We start from the raw sequence: 12,144 nt of genomic DNA on the forward strand, positions 1-12,144 counted from the left end.
GTTAAAGGTAAGGACTCTGAGTTCTGGCAAATAACTTTTAAATTGTGATTCTTCCACTTAGAGAAGCCTTGGGCAAATTGTTTTGAAGCCCAGCTTTCGGTACAGTGTGTGTGATACTGTTGTGAAGATTAAATGAGATAATACACATAAATAATTTATTAGCACAGTTTCATACATATAAAAAGCTGCTAATGGCTATTAATGTCATTAATTTTCTTTTAAAAATATATATACATGATACATGTATGCAGACTGGCATTATATCAACAATATTATTATATTGTGATAGTTAAATACTTAAATTATAATACTTAAATGTATTTATTGTACTAGAATTTATTTATTTATTTATTGAACAAGAAGTTTGTGCCACTTGCATAGATTTTTTTCTTGCCATAATTACCATCAGGATTTTACTAAAAAGGTATTGCATTGTTCAGCTTTGAGGTATCATTGAGGAAGTTTTGTTTGTGGCCTGCCAAAATCTGTTACCAGATTTTTCTTTTCTATTGGTGGAACATTTTTGGACAAATTAAAAGTCAAGGAAGTGTTATTCATTTGCTGTGATTGTTATATTTGTTTGCATTAATAATTACCTCTTAAAAATTTTGCTCTGCAGTTCAAAATTTTTCAGTTTAACTTAAACTTATATTCACACCACTTAAAATTAACACATTTACTGATAAACATACAGTGTTTGCAGGTCTATTGTATATTCTTATATATGTATATTATATATTATTATTAACTGTATAATATATATATGTATATATATATAATATATAGGAATGGATAATACATGCCTTTTGCTTAAGAGAAAAGCTAAAACTACTTTTCTTAAAAATAAAAATGTCTTTACTTTGTATCAGTTAATAATGACATATGTCTATCTCATTCTTAATAGAATCTAATAATAAGACTGAACTGCTCCATAGAAAATGTACCACATAGAAGAGTGGTTCATTATCAACTAGTGATTCCCTGTGCATAAGAATCACTTGGTAGCAATAGAAACTATCCATACTTGGGTCTGTCCTTAGAGATCTGACTGAGTTGGTCCAGTGAATCTACCTACATTGGTGACTGTGCTGTCTGGTTCACCACACCATCCATATGTGACTATGTCATCTAAAAGAGATTCAAAGAGGCTGGCATTTTTAGGAGAACAAATCCAAAGAAAGAATATGCCCAATTGAAGCCAGGTTTTTAAGCCTTTCATTTCATGAAAATGACACTCTTAGCACTTTGACTCAGTAAAGGTTTTTGAGTCTGATGGTTTCTACAGACACTCCTTCTGAGATGAAAGTGAAAGAAGTTCTGACCTTCTGTAGCCATATCCACCATATTTTCCAGGTAAACTATTATTCTAGAATTCTTAGCTTTTGATTCTTATTGGAGCTGAAGGATTTTCTTAGCATTGCCAAGCAAGAGCACCAGTCTGGAAATGGCAGGCATCTTAGAGATGCAGCAGTCAATATTGATATTCTTCAATATTTTTGAGAATTCTTTATATCATATATTTTTGTGATAAGCCATGGAAGAAAATGTGGTATACTGATAATGTGTCTAGTATAAATCTACCTAAGTAAGGAAATAATAAAAGAATAATGTAAAAGGAAATGTACTGATACTAGATAATATAAGTCATGATAGTATAATTATATGTGAAAAAAGAATGAATACACTTATTTAATGATGTAGTTATTCAGTAGCTATGAGGGAAGATTTTTCTTTTCTATCGGTAGATCATTTTTTGACATTTCTTTGGAAATATAATTCACATACCACATGACCCACTCCAGTGATTTTTAGTATGTTTGCCAAATTGAGCAACCATTGCCATGATCTAATTTTAGAACATTTTGTCCCCCTCCAAAAGAAAGCCATACCCATTAGCTGTCATTCCTCAATCCACCCATCTTGAAGCAACTGCTAATCTACTTTATTTTTCTGTAGATGTGGTTACTCTATACATTTCATGTAAAATGAATTGTACAACATATGCTTCTTTTTGACTGGCTTCTTTCACTTATGATATTTTCAAGGTTTACATAGATTGTAGTATTTATCAATACTTCATTTCTTCTTTTGCTGAATATTAATTTATTGTATAGCTGTACCACCTTTGTTTATACATTCAACTTGATGCAACATTTGGATTATTACCACTCTTTGACTATTATGAATAATGTTTTTAGGAACTTTTGTTCATGTTTTTGGGTGGATTTGTGTTCATTTCTCTTAGCTTGTAATCATGAACCAATATTTTAAATTTTTGTTTACCTTTTTAAGAAATTTCCAGACCTTTCTTCGTTGATTGTAACATTTTATATTCCCAGTTCTTCCACATTCCTTGCTAGCACCAGTTATCCTTTCATTATAGCCATTCTTGTGTGTGTGGTAGAATATTATTGTGGTTTGCTTCATATTTTCTTCCCTCCCTCCCTCCCTTTTTCCTCCCTCCCCCCTTCTCTCTCTCTCTTTCTTTCTTTCTTGTGCTGGGGATTAACCACTGAGTCACATTCCCAGCACCCCCTTTTAAAAAACAATTTATTTAGAGATCGGGTCTCACTGAGTTGCTTAAGGCCTTGCTAAATTGCAGAGGCTGACTTTGAACTTGCAATCCTTCTGCCTTAGCTTCCTGCTAAAGATATTGAGCATCTTTGCATTAGCATCCTAGTCATCTTTGTATCTTCTTTGGAGAAAAATCTGTCCATTTTCTAACTGGGGAGAACATTTTAGTCTACACTTATGTTACGTGTTCTATTTTGCTACTACTCATTTTCCTCAGTTTTCATGATTATTTGCTAGTTATTTTTAAGTAAGTGTAATAGTTCATATAAATTTGGATAAAATGTGATTTTTCTATTAATATCAATGGCTGTTTCCTTAGATCACACTGCAGAATCGAATTGTATTGCCAAAAGTCAAATTATCCATCTACGTGCAGCCACCATTGGTATTGACTTGTGATCAGTTTACCTTTGAATTTCTGGGTAAGTTTTTTGTTTTGGCTTGAAGTCTACCTTGGTGTGAGGGTTTCTTTTTGGTTTATTTAAAAATAAAACAATGTGTTTATTTTATGGCTATATTTTTTATTTAAATAGTGAAGCTGAGGCTTTTCTGAAATCAGTGATTATATTGTGTTGCTTATATTTTCCCTCCAAATATCACACATAGACATTCAATCAATTATTTTGTTTGGATTTCAGATTTCTAAGTGCTTTTTAAAAGCTTATTGGATTGATTATTGTATTTAAGTACCATAATTTGGAAAGCTTTCTTTGTTAGTGACTTGTTTCTCTAGTGACCTGTTCATTGCAACAGTAATATTTGAAGAAAGAATATTAACTTTGGAGTTTGAATCCTAGCTCTGACACTCCATGTGTAATTTCGGGCAAGCTACTTTAGCAACCACTTGGAGCCTCCATTATTTAATTTGTAAAAGAGGATAATAACAAATGTGTTACAGGGTTGTTTTGAGGATTTAATTAGAAAATTAATCTATATGCGATATCCATAATAATGTCTAAAACAGTAGACCTGTCATAAAAGACAACTCTTAGTAAGGATTTCTTTGTATAGAATCATCACCAACTACTGACGTATAATCTGTCATTAGTCCCGTGAAAATGATCTTTGAGTTATCTTTCGAATATTTGTGCCCCTCCACCCCCCATATCAGCTGATGGCAGCCAATGGTAACTCAATAAATATTCATTGAATGACTCAACGAATGATTGACTGAAGTAACCTTGTAGGTGAGGCCCAACTATTTAATTCTCACTTACTTTTAAAATATTTTATAATACTTTCAATTTATTTATCTAAAACACATTCCAAACAATTTATTTTTCTAGTTAAAAATCTTTTATGGCTCTTTAACACAAATTGGAGGCCAAATGCATTAATGTAGAGGGACATGCACAGTCTGCTAAGTTCCTACTCTTACATCCATACATATTTCCTCTCTTCATTTACCCCTGCAAACTGTGTGCTAGCCATGATAAAGTACTATTTCCCCCCTAAATTCTCTTGCCCTTTTGTGTACCTTTTTCTCTCCGTGTTCATATGATGAGCAGTAGTGTTATGGACATGCTGGACTTACTTGTGTGTTGGATGATCTTTACCTCTCTGTGTTCTGCTTTCCCCACACATAAAAAATAAGAGCAATAATGGTACTTGTCTTGTAATTTGTACCTTCTTGTGAAGTTTATATAAGTTGCTCCATTTTAAAGTACTATGACAACATAATAGCCAAGTTATGGAATCAGTCTAGGCATCTGTCATCAGATGAATGGATAAAGACAACGTAGTGTCTATACTATGAAATTTTATTCAGCTATGAAGAAGAATAAAATTATGTCATTTGCAGGAAAATGGATGGAACTAGAGACTATAATATTGAGTAAAATAAATCAGACTCAGAGAAAAGTACTGTATGTTTTCTCACAGGTGTAGAAACTAGAAGAAAAAAACAAATAAGCAAGCAAACAAACAAAAAGGGTCTTCTTGAAATTAGAAGGGAGGCCAGTAGGGAAAGGAAGGAGATTGGAAGAGGGGGCAGGGAAGACTTGGGAAGGTATTAGAGAGTGAAATTGATCAAATTTTGTATTTGAGTATGCACAAATGTGCCATAGTGAAACCCACTCTTCTGTATAATTAATGTGCACTAATGAAAATAATTAAAAAATAAAGAACTATGACAATACTTGGCATATAGTGAGTGCTTAATAAATTTTAACTGTTAATTACAATTGATCTGATTATGTAATTTATATCACTTTTATATTACTTATAGCACCAGAGATGACTAGCACAGTAGCCTTTTCTGTTTATTTGAAAAGAAGTTATACACCATCTGATTTGGAAGGAAATGCTGTTGTTTCTTATTCCAAACCCACAGGTAAATGGTGATTCACACATTTGCAAGTCTAATTATTCCTTTAAATTATTGGAGTTATGAGTTAAATGATGATGTGTTTAAGATGGAGAAACATGTTGCAAAATATCATTAATAAAACATGCTCTTTTCTACTATTAAGTAAATGTTCAAGTTTTAATTACTTTTATATGTTATGAGAAGTTAAGTATGTTTAACTGACTTCCATATATAATGTTTGGTTCTTCTTTTCAATTAATAGCAAATTTGATATATTTTTATTTCCACTGGAAAAATGTTGTAGATCAAACTTCATTCACTTGAACTAAAGAAAAGCCTAGTCTGAATTAGTTAAATAAAGAAAAGGATATTATGGATTATTCTAACATGGCATTATTCAATTTTAGACAATATTCTGGTGACTAAGTAAAACTCCTTAGTGTCTTAAATATTAAATGATTTAAGAACAGATATATTAAAATTTGACCTGTATTGTTTCAACAAATCTCTTTTAGATTTTTAAGGTTATCTTTAATCCAAGTAAGATTCAATTATTTTAAATTTCTATTTGGTTAAGTCCAGCTTGTTTCTTTTTCTTTCCTGTGTATTGAATTCTTCCGTGATAATAGTTTGACAAGTTTGGTGGAAAATTAGACTTAGTAGTCATTACTTTTTAAAATGCACTTTTAAACATAGAATAGTTGATATTAGGGTATTTCAGCAATATTGTATTTGTGTTTTTAACAGATTTCTGTACAATTTTTTATTTTAACTTTTAAAGTGGCTTATTCATGTTTTTCCCCTCCATTCATGTCCATTTGCTTACTTGGTGACTTTTAATTTTTTTTCTTTGTCTGATTTTCTTTCTTAGTCATTGATAAGTTTATATGCTCTAATATGATTTTATAACCTAAGTGTATGTTTTAGAAATCTATTTCTTCTGCTTTGTAAGGTATTTGCTTTAAAATTTGTTTTAAAAATTTATTTTTAGCTATAAGTAACCATGTTAGCCATGTACCATATTTTCAAAATTTGGGGTTATAAAAGTATTTATATTTAATGTTTGAAAGGTTTGATAAAATTTGTTTTATAAAGAAATAAAAACTTTATAAAGAATTAAGAAATGAACTTTTGGTTGGTTATGTCTGAAAGGAACATTGAGGATCCTCCTTCTCCCCCATATTATGGTTTGAACCTAGGGCACTAGGCAAGTGTTGTACCTCTGAGCTACATCCCTAACCCTTTTGATTTTGAGACAGTCCCATTAAGTTGTCCAAGCTGTGCTTGAATTTGTTATCCTGTGTTGTAGCCTCTTGAGTCACTGGAATTACAGGCATATGCCACTTGGCCTTACTAAGATTTTCAGTGTTATTTTCATTTTGACATGTGAAATAAAGAAGCGAGAAATACATGGTTAAGATCTCTAGCTCAGTTTTCATTAATTGAACATTTCAATAATTGTTAGCATGTTACACCTTGCTACACTGTTGAATATACAGTTGGAGAGTCTGCTAATGCTTTAGTTTAAGGAATTCTTTCATTCATTTTCAAGGAAAACTCATGATATTGGTTGAAAATTATATTTGAAATAGAGAAATGGGTAATTGAATATGGGAAGAATATGTAAAAATACATTACAAAGTTGTTAAATCAGTCTGTGAGCTTATGGTTGCATATACCATTTTGGGCTATTATGCTTTTCTAGAGGTGAAATTTAAAAGATTATAAATTATTGCTGGGCCACAGCACATAGATATTAGTTGACTGAAAGTGCATTAGAAATTAATGTTAAAAAAAGTATGTAAACATAAAAGAATACCAAGACAAGCCCCCATACCCCAGATAAACATTACCTCATAATACTAGCTACTCAAATTAGTTTAAGCAATAGTAACAGGAAATATTATGTATTTGGCCTTTCAGTTGTTTTCCATTTAATATCCTTGATGCCATTTACATGTTGAGTACTTTTTGCTGTTTGACTAGATCAGATAATCTTTACCTCTTTTTGCCTCATTTAACACTGGAATAACACATTCATGAACTTCTGTGTGCACATTCATTGTTGGGTTTCATTTATCCAATCCATCCTCTTCAATTATGAAGACTTTGTGTTTGGTTAGAGGGCATCTATACCATCTGTGACAATCTTGAAATTTTAAACATATTTTTAAATAGATGTTTATTAAGTTTATGTTGTAACCTTACCACTGTCACAGATAATCTGTCACAGATAATCTTTCTCCTCTATCCCTTTTTGCATTACATCTGATGGATAGATCGAAATCCTGATGGTAAGTGAAAAGATAATTTAGAAAGAGATGAATTTCAGAGCTGAAATTTGGTTGATGAACTGATTGACCATTATACCATAAATGAACTGTTTATATAGACTGCTGTTTTAACTATACAGATTTCTTTAGGATTATGTGGTGACTTGATCCTGCTATGGAGAACATAGTTGGTATTTCCACGGAGAGTTAGATCATTATTAGTTGTTTCAGAATAATGAAAAAGAACAAAGTTAGGAATAAGAACGAATGGCTCCTTTTTAAAAACATTAAAGAATGTCATTGTCAACTTATTGCTCCAAGTACTTGGATATTATTTGCATGCTGTTATTTTTACTTAAGGAAAAAGTAAAGAACAAAGGTATTTGTCACTGAATTCTAAATTGCCTGTTTTTCTTCATGCCTCAACAGATCCATCTTTCTCTCTGATAAAAATGCTGGGTGTACTCACTCTGTGGGCCTGTTTCCTGTCTTGTTTAGAATTTGTGGGGGACTGTCATTTAATATTTAATATTTAATTTAATATTCTGGGCCCCTTGAATTTGCTTGGGTCAATGTTGTCACTCATTTCTACACCCCAACCCCAATACTTTGACTCTGTTGTAATACATGTCATAATGTGAGTTTCATTTAATTTATTTCTTAGATTTTCCTATTAGATTTTGAATTGTTTGAGTGTAGGGATCAGATACTCATCTTTGAATTATGTAATATCTTGGTACACAGCAGGCATAAAAGTATCTCTTACTTTGATTACTTCCTTCTAGATATAAATTCATATCATGGTTTATCTTTATTAAAGATATTTTTGTCAAGACAAATTTTAGATAATAATAGTGGATGATGACACATAATGGGGGGAGGGAGGGGTTAGTGTTAGGGTTAGAGTTAGGGTTAGGGAGGGGGGCAAGAATGGAGCAAGGAAGGACTGTATAGAGGGAAAAGATGGGTGGGAATGGTGGGGAGAAGGGAAAAAATAACAGAATGAATCAAACAACATTACCCTATGTAAATTTATGATTACACAAATGGTATGCCTTTACTCCATGTACAAACAGAGAAACAACATGTATCCCATTAGTTTACAATAAAAAGAAAAAAAATTGCAAAAAAAAAGATTGCATGCAACTGATAAGATTTTGGATTAAATTTTATAAAATAACATTATTTTTAAGTGATTAGCTTTAAGTTGAAAAACATCAATGAAGGTTATGGTTGAAAGAAATATATTCTCTTTTACTATAAATTCAGCCTAAACCTTGAGAAAAAGAATCACAATTTATGGAAATTTTAATGTTTCAATACAAAGCTAGAACTGGTTTTAATAATTTCTTCTGATATATTTAAAATTGTAATTAGGCTTTAGGGAGTATATTTGAAATATTCAGCCACACCTAGTAGGCAAGAAAATAATGTGTTGCCACTTGGGTCTTACATGCAAGGCTTCGTATTTCAAAGACTGATCTTTATTGTCCTGATGTGTTCAGGCTGTTTTGTAGATAAGCAGTTCTGCTTTTACATGTGGAAAAAGAGAAGCAAACGAGGTTTTATGTTGTCCCACAAGAGTTAGTCTCCATTATTTCTGCATTAAGGTTACATGACATGGGCAGTGTAAAACATGACTGCAGATGAAGCACAGTACGGAGCCAGACATAACAGGAAGGGATCAAGGAAGTGCTGGCTACCAGACATTGCTACTGCTTTGGGGTTCCTTGTTTTCAGTAAGAAATTACTCTAGCAGGCCCCTGGAAAGAGTTCTAAGGTATTATATAGATGTGTAATATATAGATGTAGTTATCCTACTCTAATATATGTGTATGTTCTTTTTTCTTTTTTAAGCACATTTTGGCTTCCTGTTTGACAGTGATACTGGGCTCTTGGGTGTGCCAGGTGTAATTAGAATTCTCTTCCTGGAAAAATTGTTCTGTCAGTAGTGGTTTTGATGTGAATTTTCTCTCTGAGTGTTAAATGATTTTGTGATTAATTGCACTGTGTTAGTTGCAACTATCCATTTCCTCTAGTATGTTAAGGGAAGGAGAGGTGATTATATTTGGTTAAAAAACCCTGCAGAACAAAGTCAGACTGATGAATGAGTAGGCCAATATTTGAGTAAAATACATGATGAAATTTTTTTTTAGCTTACCATTCAGAGTTGAATAAGCCAGAGACTGTTTTGCCTACTGCATAGAGGAAGTGCTGCAGATAATAGACAAAGTTAGGCCCAGTTAGGCTCCTTCAGTTAAGTTGAAAGCTGTTCTGTGAATAAACTTGAAAAGTCTTCAAATGCATGTAATTCTTTATTACAGAGGAGTGCGCATCAACACTGCGTGCACATGAGCGTACACACACACACACACACACACACACACACACTTGCCTCTACTGGTCTTTGATACAGTTACAATCTGAAGAGTAATTGGAAGCCAAATTTATACTTCAAGCTGCTCAAGAAAATGTAAATTCCAACTGAAATATGCCTCTATTAACCCAGGTCTGTGTACTAGAGATTGTATTTTGAAATGCTTGAATTTTAGATTGATGAGTAATACCATAAATTAGTGGCATTCTGATTTTTCTTCTAAAGGTATTGTTTCCTTACTCTGGTTTCTAAAGGTTGTCATTTTCTTTTTTTCCCCTAAAGGTAAAACTTTTCAAGCTGCCATCACTTAAAAAATAGCCATAATCATTTTATTTAGTATGCATGTCATCATTTTTCAAAGTAATGTTTTCCAAATGTCCTATGAAGCAGGTTTACAATTCCTGGGGAGAAAAGAAGTTCTGGAGAGGTTCTACATATCTTTGCAACTGCAGATCATTGCCCTAGTGTGTGATATTGTCATTAACTGACCTAACTGAACTGTGAATTGAGTTATAATGTATTTTCCTCCTTGGGTTTATTAGTGCTTGCAATACATTTATTTCCATTTCTGAAAGCACTACCAGTTCTTGAAAATTTAGGGCAATAACCTTTAAATACAGAGACTCAGTAATATAAAGCCAGTGTTGTTGATCATTTTAATTTATTTTTTACCCATGAATTCAGGATGTACCTGGTCCAAGTGACATGGAGGTCATGGTGCAGTTTTAGAGGAACAGTTGGAGACAAACTTTTGTTTGAACATTTAGCTCAGAATTCGATATTAGAAAATGTGTATAAGATCGCTTTCCTTTGTGTATAGATATAATTGTCAGGAATCGTAGCTGTTGTACTACTCTTTAAAATGAAAAAATGATGTTTATTTTTTGTTCTTTCCAGACCATATCTATTAATTGAAGCTATAATTTATTTATTGTGACAGAAGTATATTCAGTGGGTACACTTTCATAATTCAGGGATATATAGAGTATATGGAAATTTCCTTAAAGTTGGAAAAAGTAGTGCTATATAAAATTTTTTGTGTGTGCAGATATTGACAGTTGTGGTTTGACCGGTGTTTTACATCATGTTACCATAATATTTGGATTCAAAACATCTCATCATTGTAAAGTATAAATGCACATGCCTCTAAAAACCTCACAGAATGTCAGGAAATAATACCCTGGGACTTTTCTTGAGAGACACCAGTTATAATTTGCATCTAAGATTCCAGAAGAAGTGAATTTAACATATGTTGCTTATGAGCAAAAAATGGGCTAGGTAAAATTTGATGGATAATAGATTATGCTGAAGAGAATGACAAATATGCTCCACATGCTCTGAAAAAGTATTTAATTGGCCTCATATATCAATATGCTTGCCATTGTTGATGATCTCTCACTATCCTGGTGAATAAGTAGAACTGCAAAGTGTATTCCCAGCTTGGATGTAGAGTGAGCCACACAACTCTGGTTGTCTTTAACAAAATATATTGCTAATTCTAGCAATCCTGCTTTGGGATCAGGTCTCCATACTTTAACTGCTTCTGCTTTTACTATTTTTTAGCTACTCACTGACTCCACTGTGAAGAAATAAAGGAATTAATGTGTAAATCCATCAAATAGAGTAGAACATTTTGAGCTTTTCACTTCTCTACAGTATTATGTAGTATGCTGAAATGTAGACTTGTATATATTATCTTTTATCTTTAATCTTACTCAGCAAAAAATTCAGTTATCTATTTCAATATGAATATATGAGTATTGAAAACATTTGACAATTGAGTGACATGAAAGCTTTTCAAAGTGTCACTTAAAATGATATGCAAAGTTAAATGGCTTAAAAAATTTAATATGAAAGTGATATTTTTAATACTAATGTGTAAAATAGACATGGACTTCAGTAGAATGTCAGTAGAGCAAATTCTGCTTTCATATGCATCATTAATTGAAAAATTGTTAATATAATTTGAAGTAAGAATAGCTAAAGATTTAAAATGTTTTGGGTAGAGAATATTTTAGATATGGTTATATAGAGTCTTACTGATACAAAATGCATTTTTTTTTGCTTGTTTTAACTAATAGTCTTGGATTAGGGCCTGAAGATTTTAAAGACTTAGTTTAGTAATTGAATATAAGTAACCATAATGATTTTTATAGTTTCCAAATATGATGATGTAAAAATATGATATTGTTGTTAAAGATCTTATGCCTATGTTTCTTTTAAGATTTTAGTTTTGCCTTGCACTTTTAAAAATAGTGTAAGGCAAAAATAAAAATATGAATCATGATGGTGTTCTACAGTCATTGTAGTTATACTAAATGAATTTGGCAGACAACAGACTTACACACTAAGATAAGTTATTACTCAAACTACAAATTATTCTTTGCCAAATTATTTGTCGAATCTATGGATCTTCATTTCTGTCTTTTATTTCAGGCACTCCTCGAGTTATCCAGTGTAAATTTAGACTTCCCCTGAAATTAATCTGCTTACCAGGTCAACCTTCAAAAACTGCAAACCACAAACTAACTATTGATACCAACAAATCTCCAGTCAGTCTTCTCAGTCTCTTCCCAGGTAGGACTTTTGAAGTAACATGCCTGTAGCACCAG

At 32.0% G+C, this 12,144-nt stretch overlaps 1 protein-coding gene across 8 annotated transcripts in view; it reads left to right on the forward strand.

The window, feature by feature from the left end:
• The window catches only part of BBS9 (Bardet-Biedl syndrome 9), a 457,168-nt gene that overhangs the window by 211,697 nt on the left and 233,327 nt on the right, over window positions 1-12,144 (forward strand). For 6 of the 8 annotated variants that reach the window (XM_079152335.1, XM_079152330.1, XM_079152333.1 and 3 more), the window contains 3 exons: window positions 2,894-2,996; window positions 4,802-4,906; window positions 11,969-12,109. In XM_079152335.1, coding sequence (XP_079008461.1) covers window positions 2,894-2,996; window positions 4,802-4,906; window positions 11,969-12,109 — 349 coding nt within the window. The remainder of the gene's footprint in view (window positions 1-2,893; window positions 2,997-4,801; window positions 4,907-11,968; window positions 12,110-12,144) is intronic. The other 2 variants (XM_079152332.1, XM_079152331.1) reach the window with 1 other exon arrangement.

This window comes from Sciurus vulgaris, assembly GCF_902686455.1.
Source record: "Sciurus vulgaris genome assembly, chromosome: 8".
Classification (NCBI taxonomy): Eukaryota; Metazoa; Chordata; class Mammalia; order Rodentia; family Sciuridae; genus Sciurus; species Sciurus vulgaris.